This window comes from Ovis canadensis, chromosome 17, assembly GCF_042477335.2.
Source record: "Ovis canadensis isolate MfBH-ARS-UI-01 breed Bighorn chromosome 17, ARS-UI_OviCan_v2, whole genome shotgun sequence".
In the NCBI taxonomy this organism is placed as follows: domain Eukaryota; kingdom Metazoa; phylum Chordata; class Mammalia; order Artiodactyla; family Bovidae; genus Ovis; species Ovis canadensis.
This window is the reverse complement of record NC_091261.1, coordinates 14,726,108-14,743,171: the sequence shown is the minus strand read 5'-3', so window position 1 is coordinate 14,743,171 and position 17,064 is coordinate 14,726,108. Positions and strand designations below refer to the sequence as shown.

The 17,064-nt window shown below is 39.1% G+C and overlaps 1 protein-coding gene across 2 annotated transcripts in view; it reads left to right on the top strand.

The window, feature by feature from the left end:
* The window catches only part of MND1 (meiotic nuclear divisions 1), an 83,728-nt gene that overhangs the window by 10,326 nt on the left and 56,338 nt on the right, over window positions 1-17,064 (top strand). For both annotated transcript variants that reach the window (XM_069556655.1, XM_069556654.1), the window contains 2 exons: window positions 6,868-6,925; window positions 10,279-10,427. In XM_069556655.1, the coding sequence (XP_069412756.1) occupies window positions 6,868-6,925; window positions 10,279-10,427 (207 nt within the window). The remainder of the gene's footprint in view (window positions 1-6,867; window positions 6,926-10,278; window positions 10,428-17,064) is intronic.

The window sequence follows — 17,064 nt, the reverse complement described above, 5'->3', positions numbered from 1 at the left end:
TACTATCTAGGTTGGTCATAACTTTTCTTCCAAGGAGTAAGCCTCTTCTAATTTCATGGCTGCAGTCACCATCTGCAGTGATTTTGGAGCCCAAAAAAATAAAGTCTGACACTGTTTCTACTGTTTCCCCATCTATTTCCCATGAAGTGATGGGACCAGATGCCATGGTCTTCGTTTTCTGAATGTTGAGCTTTAAGCCAACTTTTTCACTCTCCTCTTTCACTTTCATCAAGAGGCTTTTTAGCTCCTCTTCACTTTCTGCCATAAGGGTGGTGTCATCTGCATATCTGAGGTTATTAATATTTCTCCCGGCAACCTTGATTCCAGCTTGTGTTTCTTCCAGTCCAGCGTTTCTCATGGTGTACTCTGCATATAAGTTAAATAGGCAGGGTGACAATATACAGCCTTGACGTACTCCTTTTCCTATTTGGAACCAGTCTGTTGTTCCATGTCCACTTCTAACTGTTGCTTCCTGACCTGCATACAGATTTCTCAAGAGGCAGGTCAGGTGGTCTGGTATTCCCATCTCTCTCAGAACTTTCCACAGTTTATTGTGATCCACACAGTCAAAGGCTTTGGCATAGTCAATAAAGCAGAAATAGATGTTTTTCTGGAACTCTCTTGAGCTTTTTCCATGATCCAGTGGATGTTGGCAATTTGATCCCTGGTTCCTCTGCCTTTTCTAAAACCAGCTTGAATATCAGGGAGTTCGGTTCACGTATTGCTGAAGCCTGGCTTGGAGAATTTTGAGCATTACTTTACTAGCATGTGCGATGAGTGCAATTGTGCGGTAGTTTGAGCATTCTTTGGCATTGCCTTTCTTTGGAATTGGAATGAAAACTGACCTGCTGAGTTTTCCAAACTTGCTGGCATATTGAGTGCAGCACTTTCACAGCATCATCTTTCAGGATTTGAAACAGCTCAACTGGGATTCCATCACCTCCACTAGCTTTGTTCGTAGTGATGCTTTCTAAGGCCCACTTGACTTCACATTCCAAGATGTCTGGCTCTAGATTAGTGATCACATCATCATGATTATCTGGGTCGTGAAGATCTTTTTTGTACAGTTCTTCCGTGTATTCTTGCCACCTCTTCTTAATATCTTCTGCTTCTGTTAGGTCCAGACCATTTCTGTCCTTTATCAAGCCCATCTTTGCATGAAATGTTCCCTTGGTATCTCTCATTTTCTTGAAGAGATCTCTAGTCTTTCCCATTCTGTTGTTTTCCTCTATTTCTTTGCATTGATCGCTGAAGAAGGCTTTCTTATCTCTTCTTGCTATTCTTTGAAACTCTGCATTCAGATGCTTATATCTTTCCTTTTCTCCTTTGCTTTTTGCCTCTCTTCTTTTCACAGCTATTTGTAAGGCCTCCCCAGACAGCCATTTTACTTTTTTGCATTTCTTTTCCATGGGGATGGTCTTGATCCCTGTCTCCTGTACAATGCCACGAACCTCATTCCATAGTTCATAAGGCACTCTATCCATCAGATCTAGACCCTTAAATCTATTTCTCCCTTCCACTGTATAATCGTAAGGGATTTGATTTAGGTCATACCTGAATGGTCTAGCGATTTTCCCTACTTTCTTCAATTTCAGTCTGAATTTGGCAATAAGGAGTTCATGATCTGAGCCACAGTCAGCTCCTGGTCTTGTTTTTGTTGACTGTATAGAGCTTCTCCATCTTTGGCTGCAAAGAATATAATCAATCTGATTTCGGTGTTGACCATCTGGTGATGTCCATGTGTAGAGTCTTCTCTTGTGTTGTTGGAAGAGGGTGTTTGCTATGACCAGTGCATTTTCTTGGCAAAACTCTATTAGTCTTTGCCCTGCTTCATTCTGCATTCCAAGGCCAAATTTGCCTGTTACTCCAGGTGTTTCTTGACTTCCTACTTTTGCATTCCAGTCCCCTGTAATGAGAAGGACATCTTTTTTGGGTATTATTTCTAAAAGATCTTGTAGGTCTTCATAAAACCGTTCAACTTCAGCTTCTCCAGTGTTACTGGTTGGGGCATAGACTTGGATAACTGTGATATTGAATGGTTTGCCTTGGAGACGAACAGAGATCATTCTGTCGTTTTTGAGATTGCATCCAAGTACTGCATTTCGGACTCTTGTTGACCACAATAGCTACTCCATTTCTTCTGAGGGATTCCTGCCCGCAGTAGTAGATATAATGGTCATCTGAGTTAAATTCACCCATTCCAGTCCATTTTAGTTCACTGATTCCTAGAATGTCGATGTTCACCCTTGCCATCTCTTGTTTGACCACTTCCAATTTGCATTGCGTTATATTGTCCCTATTTTATAGATATAGAGTCCAGAGGTGTAGGAAGTTTAGTTCATTTGCCCTAGAGCTAGTAAATGATGGAGCTAAGATTCTAACCTGGGTGTCTAGCTACAGCATCATTAAACACTGTGGTGTACTACTGACCTGGGCAAGGATTTATTGAGGGAATGGTTCCAAGGGTTACCTTTTGCCATATAATCCTAGATTTTAAAACACACAATTGATATTTTTTTCCCACAATTTATGATGACCTTAATGTCTAATTACTGATAACAGTGCTTTCTAGATGTTTTTGTCATCAAATGATGTCAAAGTATGTTGTGCCTCAGTTGTCAAATATTGATGCAAAGAAAATTATAACGTGATTTGTAAATCTACAATTATAGCATAGAAATAACTGCCATGAATTGTTACCCCCTTTTGTTGATAACAAGCTGTACAAATAGTTCAGTAATTTTAACATCATAGGTCTAGCCTATTTAAACTTGTAGATTGGTATTTTACAGAAACTAACTTGAGACTTGGAGTATGGGAGACAGGCAAAAAATATGCTACAGATACACTTGTAAAGAAGCTTCTGGCTGGGTTAACAAGTATGAAATAAATCTACATTCCCTTGTCTACAGAAAAGAGCCTAGTAAGCCCTGAAAACTAAAAAGTGCTTTAACAAGCTAGCCAAACCTAATCCTGACTAACATAAGACAGTCACATTTACTGTTTATCTGAATATTTGTATATTTTGCTGCAGAAATGTTCATATGTGATATACTGGCAGTGTTCTGCCGTACCCTGTATGTGTCCCGTATTACCCTTCTAAACTTCAGAAGGTTTCAGTCAGGAGCACAGCTTTCTCCAAAATTGTGGTGCTCACTATACACCTTTGAGTTTTACAGCTATCATCCACATCTAAAAAATGGAGTGTTCTTTGAAATGTCGAAGTAACCTAAGCCTTAAGTCTCTTGACTACATTCATATTTAAATTAATATATAAATTAGTTTATTGTTATTTTATTAACCCAGTTATGGGCAGCTCCATATAGCGTGATGATAGTTCAGAGCTTATATATTATTTTTCTTCAGTGATTAAATGCGACTCATACTAGCAGAGTGGATACCTTGAATGAGGAAGGAGCACGTCAGCCGCTTTTTCTATTTTCTCAGTTTTCCACAGAATACACCGCTGAATTAATTTTAATTCTGCTAATGTGTATTAGGCATGTACCTCTTCCGTGTGATGCTAATGTAACAAGGATAAATAAGGCAGCAACGGCCTTCCCTTAAGGAGGACACTGATGCTTTTCTGTCTCTGAAAGGCTGATCTTGTTGTCCCCTTTCCATGGTCAGGTATCAAAGTCAGAAACGTGGATTAATTAATCCATTCAGCAAATAAGCATCTATTAATTTCCAGGCATGGTTCTAGATGCATTACTGAACAAAATAGAAAAAAACATACTGTTTTTATAGTTTAACATTGCAGTGGCCCTGAGATTTCCACCTCAGTGTGGATAGCAGGGGCTTCCCAGATGGCTCAGCGGTAAAGAAATCACCTGCTAATGCAGGAGTCCCAGGTTCAATCCCTGGCTCAGGAAGATCCCTGGAGGAGGAAATGGCAGCCCACTCCAGTATTCTTGCCTGGGAGACCCCCCGGGCAGGGGAGCCTGGTGGGCTACAGTCCATAGGGTCAGAAAGAGCTGGACGTGAGTGGGCACACGGGCACACACGTGGACATCACGTTCGGTCTGCTTCCGTGTGGAGTGTGTCGCCAGACTCCTTTATTCAGTTTCCAAGTCGGCTGGTGATCATTTATTTGTGTTACGGTTTCTCCATATGTGTATAAGGATGCCTCCATACACATACATATTAATACGTATGCACACACTCTGCCTCACTTGATAGCATTATATTGGCAACTTAATTGAAAGATAGTATAATCTGCAGATTTTCAAATACTGCTGGGTAATATCCAGTATAAAATATTACCTTGAGGCTCTGAAAGACTAAATATGATGCCATACTATTTCATTTTTCATGTTCTTGCCAGAAAACTTTAGTCTTTAATATCAGGCTCACCATAGTGATTTCTTCCTGGATTGTACCTGACTCAGATGTAGAGTTCTTGACCCTATCCCTGACTTGTTGTGGAAGCTTGCATCAGTTAATGTCACACATATAAGTCAGTTAAATAATGGTAGGAATAATTATGGTAGATGCAAATAATGATGATAGCTATAATGTAGGATTTTTTAAAATGTGGTATGTTTTTCTATAGGAATAATATCAGAAAGGCCTACCATTTGTGGTAAATCCAATGACATTCTTATTTCCTTTTACAAGGAGTTATCAATGCAGCCATCTAGTTATTTGCGTATATAGTGCTTTATTCCTATAATGGGTAAAAGGTAAAATAATTAGAGTAGGTTTTTTAAAGTAAATCTAAGGTTAGATTAATAAAAATTTCTCTTGTGGTTTTGGTCATGTCTATGTGTGTTTATGTAAACATGGGCTTCCCTGGTGGCTCAGACGGTAAAGCGTCTGCCTGCAATGCAGGAGATCCGGGTTCGATTCCTGGGTCGGGAAGTTCCCCTGGAGAAGGAAATGGCAATCCACTCCAGCACTCTTGCCTGGAGAATCCCATGGACGGAGGAGCCTGGTGGGCTACAGTCCATGGGGTCGCAAAGAGTCGGACACGACTGAGCGACTTCCCTTTTCACTTTCACTTTCCCTGCTTCACAGAGTTGGTATAAGGATTAAATGAAATAATCTGTAAAATATTACGATGCCTAGGCATAAGTGCTTAGTTAAAAGTTAATTTAGTAGTATAACTGTGTGTCTTCAGTGGTATCTTTATTCATAGTTTTGATTTTGAAAGTTAGAACCATTGTGTTCTTCTCTTTATTATCTCTGTTTAATGTAGGGGAGAACCAATATTTGCTTGGGACCATTTTCTTTGTTCTCTTAAATGACCACACTTCAGTTCTGAGGCCAGTTCTTTGCAAGCCTGTTTATTTACACAGCAACCCCAGTGGGGCAGTTGGTATGTCTGGGGCTGTTCCTTGATGACCACATGTAGACACATGTGTCAATACATTCATGTTCTTCTTCCAGAGAATCTAAGGTATTTGCAAATAGGTTTGATTAATTGATTTTTTTAATGCATAAACGGCCTAAAGTTATTGCATGTTCTCTGAGATGCTACAGATCTTTCTTTAATAGTTGATCCCAGGTGTGCAAAATTCTGTTTCACAATCTATTAATAGGCCCTGTTGGGGCCAATCTATTAATTGGCCCTTTAATAGGGCCAATGACTTAGTATTTTCTTGAATTTACTAAATCTTAAGTGTACTGAGATGAAGTTACTTTGTCCAACATTTTATAATTGAAGAGGAAAGAATTTCACAGTGGATACCTGTATGCCCACTCTAGATTCCACCATTAACATTTTATACTCCACTTGCTTTATCATATATATCCATCTGTCCATTCCTTCATCCACCTATCAGCTCATCTTTTTTGCGGGGATTGTATTTCTGGGGTACTGTTCTCTTTTGCTCCACTTGCTTTATCATATATATTCCTCTGTCCATTCCTTCATTCATCTGTCGGTCCATCTTTTTTGCGGCGGTTGTATTTCTGGGGTACTGTCCTTTTGTTAGGTATGTTTTGTGAATATTTTCTTCTCATCTTTTCAGTTTCTTATAGGGCCCTTGAATGAGCATAAGTTTTAAATTTATGATGCCTGATTTCTATCCTATTGAAGTTATCATTTCAAGTTTATACTGGGAGAAATAGATCCCAGACTTCCATAACAATAATCACAATAATTCTAATTACTGAATACTTCAGTCTTTTCAGATGTTTCACTTGTATTATCCAAGCTCTTTTGAGCAGTTCAACCAAAGCTTATTATAGGAAGAAAGGAGCATTCTGCATGGATTTGTTTTTCCAGCCGTCAGATTGAGTGTTCTGTGTGTATATCTTCCCCGCAATGTTTGCTTTGCATGTGGTGGACATGTAGCATGCATAGGTTAATGATTGATAGGCAGCCATGATTTGCACGATTTTCTTATTTAGGGGTAGCTCTTCCATGAAACCTTGAATGTAAACAAACCTTGACAGCTGTCTGTCTTGGTTAGAGCTGCTAAAGCTGCGATGAATGGTCTATACTAAGCAAAGACTATTTGTGTTTTCTGTAACTCAGAGTGTCAGAGAAGCCAGCTATCTCATGCTAACAAATGATTCATCATAACTAGATTTTACACTTCATTGGGAAGATGTTCTTTATGTTCTGCCCTCCAGTTACTTTAAGGAATTGTATGTTCATGCAAAATCTGTCCGTTTTAAGTTCTCTTGAAGGTATTGAACAAGATAATTATAATTTCTTCTAGCTCTATAATTCTTGATTCTATTACACTGTTCATTTCCAGGCATAGTTTTCTAATACAACATTTTACAAACATAATTATATAAATATAATTAATAATTATATAAATATAAATATATATTTATATAAATATAAATGTGAATATAAATATATAGTAGAAAATAAATGTTTTCCATTGTTTTTTTAATTCTTTTAAACAGAAAGATGTATTTCAACTAAAAGACATGGAGAAGATTGCTCCCAAGGAAAAAGGCATTAGTAAGTATCAAAGATGTGCCAGAATGTTTTGATGGATACCGGTCATCTTTCCTGCAAATCTTTCACTTCATGGAAGCATAAATTTCTAGAGATGAAGAAGGTTTGCTAAGTCCTTATATAATGTTTCTGGGCCATGACCGTGATTCTTGTGTTCAGAGTATCTGCTCTAGGAAAACTAAGGTGGAATATACATGCATGCCTGTACGCACACACACACATATACATACACACCGTTACACATAAGCCCGTTTATGTGTATAATTTACTTCAAAAGAAGTAAAACTGTTCATGTGTGTTCTGGTATTTGTTAAAGGGATTTACCTGCTGTGTTGGTGTTCTGAAGCTGCTGTGACAAATTACCGTAACTTGGTGGCTTAGCACAATGGAGCTTTTATCCTCTCATAGTCCTGGAGGCCAGAAATCTGAAGCAGAGGTGTCAGCGGGGTTGGTTCCTTCTGGAGGCTCAGAGGGAGTTTCCGCTTCACGCTTCTCTCTTGGCTTCTGGTAGTTACCAGCAGTGCTTGGCTTAGAGACGCATCGTTCTAATCCCTGCCTCTGCCTTCACATGGTCTCCCCCTTCTTCTCTCCCCTTCTGTGTCTTATAAGGACATGTGTCTCTTGGGACCCACCCTAAATCCAGGATGATTTTATCTTGGGATCCTTAATTACATCTGTATGGACTCTTTTCCAAATTAAGGTTGCATTCAGAGGTTCTGGGGTTTATCTTTTGAGGAGTCACTCTTAACCCATTATATATGATGTATATTTTTTTTAAACCTTACTTTCTGATTGTATAAGCTATACGTGTTTAACAGATTTGGAAGTTATATAAAGAATATAATGAAAATAACGTTGTTCCCAATCCCTCTACTGAGATTACCCCTTTTTTTAAGCTTTTCTTTCTGTGTTGGCGTATAGCCAGTTAGCAGGTGGTGGTAGTTTCAGGTGGACAGCAGAGGGACTCAGCCATACCTACATACATGTGCCTGCTCTCCCGCAGACCCCCTGCCCCTCCAGGCTGCCTCATAACCCTGGGCAGGGTTCCGCGTGCTCTGCAGTGGGCTCCTGCTGACCGTCTGTTTTGAATGGAACAGTGCGTAGCGGCCAGCGTCAGTTCGCTCTCTGCCTCTGTATCTCTCTGTTTTGTAAGTTCATTTGTGTAAGGGGTGTCATACGATGCTTCTCCTTCTGTCTGACTCACTTCACTCAGTGTAACAGTCTCTAGGTCCATCCATGTCGCTGCAAGGGCATCATTTCATTTTCTAATGGCTGGGTAAGATTCCATTGTATGAATGGTAACATGGTATATTATGCTGTCTTATTCTGAGCTTCTGTGTATCTGTGTTTGTGTTATGTATCTGTCCATTTCTCTGAGGGGAAGCCATGCTGCAAATACCGTTTTGTGTTCATGTGTTTTTTCATATAACGTTGTATCGTCTACCTATGTCATTTGCTTTAAAAAAATGATTCATATCACCTGCATTTCCTAATGCTTTTTCTGTGACCACCCATTGTGCCATAATTTGCTTAGCCCATTAGCTATTGTTGACCATCTCGATGTGTTCCCAAATTTTCTTGCTAATGTTAAGGTAATTAGCATGCCATTCTTAATTTTTTTTCTAAATGACTTATTTTTTAGAGTATTTTTAGGTTCACAGCAAAACTGAGAGGAAGGTACAGTGTTTCTCATGTACTTCCTGCCCCCCACACATACATAGCTTCCCCTGTTATCAACACCACTCACCATCATGCATTTGTTACAGTTGATGAACCTGCATAGACACGTCATAACCACACTGAATCCATAGTTCACATTAGTAGTCACTCTTAGTGTGGCGCACTTCTGTGGGTTTGTACACACGGAACCACCATTATGATATCACATAGAGTATTTTCCCTTCGCTAAAAATCCTCTGTGCTCTTCCTTTCCCCTTGCCGAAAACTTTTTTCCACACATTACTTCATTAGGAAATGTCCCTAGAAATAGAGTAGAAAAAGAGACTTGTATCGTTTCAGGCTTTTTAAATGGATTCTTAAATTGCCTTCAGGAAAGGCTATTATGCTCAAATTCATTTCTCAGAACTGTTATCATTTCTAGAAGTCTTTGACATTTCAGTTTGTATTTTTTTAATAAATGAGGTTGAATGTTTTGCATTTGGTGGAGATTTTATTTTTTTATTAAATCTTTTAAGTTTTTAATGGATTTTATTAAATTTAAGGGTCTGCTCTAGGGAAAATTAAAACGGACTCTATGGATAATTTCTTGGTATAGTTCTATTAATAAAAAGTAAGAATGGAGACTTCCCTGGTGATTCAGTGGTTAAGAATCTGCCTTGCAATGTAGGGGACTAGGGTTCAATCCCTGGTTGGGGAAGTAAGGTCCTACATGCCTAGGGGCACCCACATGACCAGCCCAACAAATGCAGCCAAATAAACACTTAAAAAAAAAAAGGTAAGAATTGTCTATGAATTTCAAACATTTGTGAAATATGACTGTATTTTTACGTGGTATTTTTAAAACTCTTTTCTGATTTTCAGTCTTACCCCCGACTATAACATCTAGTTTCTTTCTTTATTTATTGCTTAATTTTTTATAGTAGTTTTAGTTTCCTTAGCAAATAAGGTAATGCATGTTTATTATTGGAAAAAAAATAAGAAAAATGAGCAAAAAGAAGGAGATAAAAATTTCCCTCTTAACCTTACATTCTGCATCTCTACTGTCACATTACTGAACACTGTCTTCTAACCTAGTTTTCTATACAGTACGTTTTGGATGTACATATATCCAAGCCACTAAATATTTTATAAAGTAAATTTAATGAATGCATAGCATATTTATCCAGAATATTCTTTTAAGAGTCCAATTATTGTACTAATTTCCAGGGTTTTGCTATGAAAAACAGTGATTTAACAAGCATCCTTAAGCATTATTTTCTTTAGCTAAATTTGTGAAAGTGGAATTTCTATGTAAGAGTTATTCATAAATCTGTTCTTGCTACATTTTTCTACCATGTTGAGGAGTACTTACATCTCTGTATCCTTTATTATAATTTTTAGTGTTTTAAGTAGTCAAAAAATCCTATCTCATGCTTTATTTTACATTTCTTCAATTATTAGATGGTTTGACCACTTTTCTTGTGTATTGCCCATGCATGTTTTATAGATGCCTATTGATGTATTTTGTTTTTCTCTTGGAGTGTTTGCCTTTTTTGTAATTATTTTTAAAAGCTCCTTATTTATTAACTTATTAACTCAATCTATAATATTTATTGCAAGTATTTCCCCAGTTATTAGCCTTTAACTTGATATATGATGTGTCTTAATATGAAGTCTTTAAAATTTATCTCTCTTAGCTGCTATGTCAGTAAAAGAAGTCCTTCAAAGCTTGGTTGATGATGGTATGGTTGACTGTGAGAGAATTGGAACATCTAATTATTATTGGGCTTTTCCAAGTAAAGCTCTTCACGCCAGGAAACGTAAGTTGGAGGTTCTGGATTCTCAGGTAGGCCACCACAATTTAAAATAATAGATTTGTTTTTTAAGAAAGAAATTTGTTTTATTTAATCCTCTTCCTATTTAGTGGTTTCTGTTAAATTTTTAACATGCATTATTTGACTCACAGTCTAAAGATAATAAAAATCTCATTTTTTCCAAGGGGAGCAAAGACCTTAGAATGTTCTAACTCTCATCTCACATGCCATGATATTGTTTTCTACTATTTCAGTTCTTTTTAGGTTTACAGAAAAATTTATGGGTGGGTACAGAGAGTTCCCAAATACACCCATGACCCTGCAACCAAATACGCAGCTTCCCTTGCTATTCACATCCAGTATTGGTGTGATACAGCGGTCACAGTTGACCAGTGGTGATACCTTATTATTCCCTAAAGTCCCTAGTTTACATTAGAGGTTCATTCTTTGTGTTGTGCATTCTGAGTTTTGACAAATCTACAGACGTCATGTATCCAACATAATAGCATCATGCAACGTAGTTCACGGCCCTAAAAATCTCCTTTGCTTTACTTAGTCCTCCATCCTTTTCTCTCCTCTAGCCCTGAGCAACAACTGATATTTTTAAGGTCTCTAAAGTTTTGCTTTTTCCAGAATGTCATCTGGTTGGAATCATTATACTCTACAGGCTTTTCAGAAGAAAGAAGACTGGCTTTTTTCACTTAGTAGTGTGCATTTTAAGTTTTCTCCATGTCTTGGTGGCTTGGTAGCTCATTTCTTTTGACTGATGAATAATATTCCATCCCATTGTACGTACCACAGTTTGTTTACTCATTCAGCTATTAAAGGAGCTCTTGGTTGTTTCCAAGAGTATAGTTCAAGATTCCATCACATTTTGATGAGCTATTTTGTATCCTTTATAAGACTGATGGCATGAATTATCACATAGAACTTGGGATGCAGTGGTCCCCCGCTTATCTGAGGCAATACATGCCAAGACCCCCAGTGGATGCCTGAAACCATGGAAAGTCCTGACTCCTGTACATGCTACGTTTTTTCTTATGTATACATGCCTGTGATGCAGTTTAACTTAGAAATTAGGCACAGTAAGATATGAACAACAACTGGTCGTGAAATGGAACAGCTATAGCAATAACAATGTGAATGTGGTCTCTCTCTCCAAACATCTTATTGTGCACATTTAGTGCCCTTTCCATCTCCATGAAGCCCTTGTCATGCCCTGGGGCTGTATCTTTTGCAGTTTGAGGTGCAACAGCAGAACTAGCCCAAATTTCTTTCGCCTTCTTCACAGTGTCAGGGAGAGAGGTCTTTGCAAGCTCAGCATACGATTTTTTTCTTTCCTTATTAAGAACTTTCTCCTTTTCACTTAAAGGGAGCTCTTTGCAGCTTCTCTTGAGCATATCTGAGTTGCGTGCATCAGCACTCTTGTGCTTCAGAGCCATTATCAAGTAGAATAACGGTCACGTGAGCACAGGGTCTGTGATACCATGACAGTAACCCCATAGCCAGCATGACTGCTAAGTGAGTAACAGGCAGGATACGCTGCACAGAGGAGTGACTCATGTCCCATGTGGGATGGAGCAGGACGGGGCAAGGTTTCATCACGCTACTCAGAATAGCACACAATTTAAGACTCCTGAACTGTTTATTTCTGGAATTTTCCATCTGATATTTTCGCACTATACTTGACCACAGGTAACCGAAACCGTGGAAACTGAAACCACAGATAAAAGGGGACTCTACTATATAGGCAAAGGGTGAAATTTTAGGGAAAGTACTGTGGACTTTTTTTGGGAAGGGAGGAAGAGTCCTGATTTTCTGGAAGGTAACAGTAACAGGAAAAGCTAATTAACAGTAGTAAATTAATTTCTCTCTGAAGGTTGTGGGAGATTGTGTTTATTCACAGGAAAATCCTCCTGAAACACCACTTTTTAAAATGATGCTCCTGTGTTCAACCTTATGGGGAACCATAAAGTCAGTGTTCTTAATTACAAGCAACACAAACTAGCTCTGGTTGACATTAGCAGAAAATACATTTATTAAAAGATGTAAGATGGACTTGCAGAATCACTGGGAAGGATGGACACAGTTCTAAAAGTAGGCAGGAACTGAGGGAAGGTACACAGCCAAACTCCTACCAGGACATACCATGAAGCCTTTCTGGTGAGGATACTGCTGCTTCAAACATTGCACCCAACTTGGCATTGCTGACCTCAGAAGATAACCTCAGGTTTATATGTGTGTGTGTGTGTGTTTATTCTTTTTCAGATTCTTTTCCCTTACAGTTTATTACACAGTGAGACCTTGTTTATGATGCTGCATTTTTTCCTTGCTAGGAAATAACATACATATTCAGCACTCAGCAGTTCTTTTAACTTATGCAATTAAAACTTTATATAAGGTGATTTCTTTTTAGGCCTAATTACATTTTCCTGTCTTCATGTTTTTTTGTTCTTGTTATCCCCTTTGAAAATTCCCTCGTCTTTCCTTTCTACTTAGTTCTAAATGTCTCTTCTCAGAAGCTTTCTCAAGCTCCCTTAGCTTACTGTGTTCTTGCCCTTCTCTAAACTCCTGTAGTATTTTTGGTCTTACCATAAATAAAATGTACAGCTTTGGCAACTATTTCTGGTTGTCCAATAAATATTGTCCCCTTTTCCATTACTAAGAACACATTACTATGTTGAAGGAGCGAAAACCCTTAATCTTCCCAGATTCCCTTGCATCTGTGAATGGCAGTGGGAGATTTGATGAATGAGATGTAAGGGAAGAGAGGCTGTGCGGTTTCTGGGAGAATGTTCACTTTTATGGTAAAGGCAGAGCCCTTCCTTCCTCTTTTCCACGATATGGCCCTGAGATCATACTGTGCCGATGTTCCTAGGAATGGCCGGGCCTGAGTTGACAGGGCTCGGGTCCCCGGTGGCGTTTTGACACGCTGCACGAGCCTTGGACTGCCTCACCTCTGGACTTCACGTTGCATAAGAAAATTAAGTTGGTTCATCTAGTTTTAGTCAAATACTCTCTTTGTATTCTAAAAGGATGTATTCTAGGTGGATAAATTTGCTTTAAATTTTTTTTTTTAATTTAAATGTGACTTAGCTCTTATATTACCTATTGCTGTGGAACAGAACTGCATGCTCCAAAACTTCATGACTTAAAGAAACAAACATTAGTGTCTCACCATTTCTGTGGGTCAGGAATCCAGGCGTGGTTTAGTTAGACTCAAAGCTCATGTGAGGGGGCTTCCCTGGTGGTCCAGTGGTTAAGCATCTGTCTTCCAGTGCAGGGGACACAGGTTTAGTCCCTGGTCTGGGAAGGTCCCACACGCTGTGGAGCAACTAAGCCTGTGCCACAAGAGAGTCAGTGCACTGCCAAAAAGATCCGAGTGATGCAGCAGAGGTCATGTGTGCCAGAGCTGAGGCCTGGCAAAGCCAAATAAATACATATTAAAAAAAAAGTCTCGCATGAGGCTGTGATCAGACTTGGCCAGGGCTCTGTTCTCATCAGAAGGCACGTCTGGGAGATTTACTTCTGAACTCAGTCTTAGCGGCTATTGGATTTAGTTCCTTGCTGGCCATTGGGCTGAGATCCTCAGTTCCTGGAAGTCTGTTGGGCTGGTGGCCTGGATTCCTTGGTAGTGTTTAGCACCTCCCTCCCTCCTCGAATCGTGGTTTCTCCATAGGACAGCCCACGGTGTCGCAGCAGCCTTCCCTCACAGCAGATGTGCGTGGAGAGTCCGAGACAGAAGCCACAGGGGTGGTTGTAACTTAATCTTGGAAGTGACTCACCTCTGCCTCATTTTGTTCCCTAGAAACAGATCATTAAATTCAGTTCACACTGAGGGAGAGATTATACATGGGCATAAATACCAAGAGACAAGGATCACTGGGACCATCTTAAAGGATACAGACCACAAATTTTTCACTGTTCTAACTTCTCAAATATACAAATCTTTTTATTTTTATTTTTTTAAATAGCTTTATTGAGGGATAATTGACATAGCAAAACCATATTTAAAGTTTATAAACTGTTAAGTGTTGACGTCGTGTACATCCGTGGAACCATCACCATAACCAAGCTAAAGAGGGTACCCATCACCCCTAGAATTTAGTCGTTCCCATTCTCCTGCCTAGCCCCAATCCCTGACACACACTGCTTCCCTTGCCCCGTTCCTCAGGCAGCCGCTGATTTACTTTCTGTCGTTATACGCTAGTTTACATTTCCTAGCTTCCCTGGTGGCTCAGATGGTAAAGCGTCTGCCTGCAATGTGGGAGACCCAGGTTCGATCCCTGGATTGGGAAGACCTCCTGGAGAAGGAAATGGCAGCCCACTCCAGTACTCTTGCCTGGAGAATCCCATGCATGGAGGAGCCTGGTAGACTGCAGTCCATGGGGTCTCAAAGAGTTGGACACAACTGAGCGACTCCACTTTCACTTTCACTTTCACTTTATATTTCCTAGAATTTTATATCAGTGAATCATGAGGTAGTCTTCCTGCCTTCTCTTCCTCAGCAGAACTAAGATGTATCCATGTTGCTGTATATATTACGCATACATTTTTATTGTTCAGTGGCATTTCGTTGTGTAGATGTACAGCAGTTGTTTACCTGTTGATGGACATTAGGGGCTTTGTTTGTTTCAGTTTCAAGTTATTAGAAATAAAGCTTCTATGAATATGTATGTGTTTTTGTATGGACATATGTTTTCATTTATATTGGGTAAATACCTAGGAACAGAATGCCTGGATCATATGGTAGGAGTCTGGTTAGCTTTCTAAGAGGTTGCCAGATGGTGTTCCGAAGTGTCTTCGTTCCTCCCAGCAGTGTGTGTGTTCTGGTCTCTCCGTATGCTCGTCGATACTCGGGATGACACCCCTTCTAGTGAGTGTGTAGTGATACCTTGTAATTTCCATTTCCCCAGGTTGATTCTTCGCACAGTCTAGTTACAAATCCTTTATCAGATAAATGCTTTCCAAATGTTTTCTCCCAGTCTTTGGTTGTCTTCTCATTTACTTACCTGTGTTTAGAAAAGCCGATATTTTTAGTTCTGGGGAAGTCCAGTTTATCTATCAACTTGTTTCTTTATGGTTAGTGTTTCTGGTGATGTTATCTTACCTTCTTCCAGACAGTTACTCCTGCCTGAAATTAGGCCTAGCAAGTGCCAATTAAGCATTTCTTTTTTGACTTTGTAAACCAGAGATAATCTGGAGCAATGTGTGCTTTTTATTTGTTTGCCTCTGGATTTAGCATAATTCTATTTAGCAAGTGAAGGAGTTTTGCAAAAAAAGTAAGCAAGAGATTCTTGCTAGTATAATAAGTCTATTTTTAATAAGTGAACTTAATATCATTGTTTATTCTCAATAAGGGGTAGGGTGTTCTAATTAGTTTCTGTCAATATTTTCCTCTCCCTGCTGGTTTGAAAGTTGGGATCCAGTGTTTTTCGTGACATACTCCTGTTCCTGATGCCCCATTTACAAGCTGGAGATCAAAACTTGATCTCACACACTTCCTCCAGCAGTCACAGCTCAGGTCGGAGGCCACCACAGAAGTAGTAGGTCCTGTACCTTCTGTTCTCAGTGCTGCAGAGTGAGATTTCGACATGTCATTCATAAGAGATTGATAGCATTTGGCATTTGCAGTAAATAACTTTTTTAAAAAATGCAAAAACTCAGTACCATTTCACTGACCTAAACCTACTTTATTTTTGCACTGAAATTTGAGAAGGAATGCCAGTATCATACTATGCCCCTCAACTATGGTTCTGAAGAGAGCTTATCATTTTAGAGAAACAGTAAAGCTTAATGGGAAGAGAAGTAGTTAGAATCAAAGATGGATTGAAATCACAGTTTTAACTTTTTGCTAGTTGTAAGGATCTTGGAAAAGTTTCTTAAGCTTTTAAAGCCTTAAAATTTCCCAAATTTGTGAAAAAAAAAAAGAGAGAGAGAGAGAGATCATACTTACTTCAGAGGGTTGTGTGGATTAAGTGGTATATGTAAAGGCCAGTGTGCATAGGCACTGTGTATGGCGGCTGGAGGTTTGACTAAATTAGTGCTCATCCAGGGGTATATACTCTTGTTTATTTGTTCAATCAGAAAAAATATTTGAGGGTCTACTATGTGCAAAACATTTTACCAGACAGTGGAGGTAATTCAAAAAAGTAGAAATCAATATCTTCACACGCTTTGCTCAGAAAGAACCTGTAGCCCGTGCTGAAGGGAGGATGCAGACACATGGAAGAGGGAAATGGAGAGTGAAAAGTGGTGAGTGGCTGACTGCCGCCAAATGAGCAGTAGGGATTAGAAGTGTTGCAAGCGGTCATGGGCCTTATATATAGAAGTCACTGTTAATGTTGAGTTGAAGCAGATTCCAAATTCAGGGTTGCACTGCAAGATCAGTTTGTTCAACATATTGCCAAAATAAAATGTTAACTTCTTTTGAGTTCCTTGTTAATTACTTCCAGATTAGAGAGCAGGAGCTCTTAGTTCCCCCCACTACCCCCATCATTCTGTTCTGCTTTGGTTCTGCCAGTGATTCCAATTAAGTACAGGAATGTACTTGTCTCTTGAGAATGGGCGTTTTTTTGCAAGTCTGAAAATTAAATCAGGAAACATTTTTCTCTCTTGCCTTTAGGTTGTATGTGTTGATCACTATTAAAGGCAGTCTAAAAAAGCCTC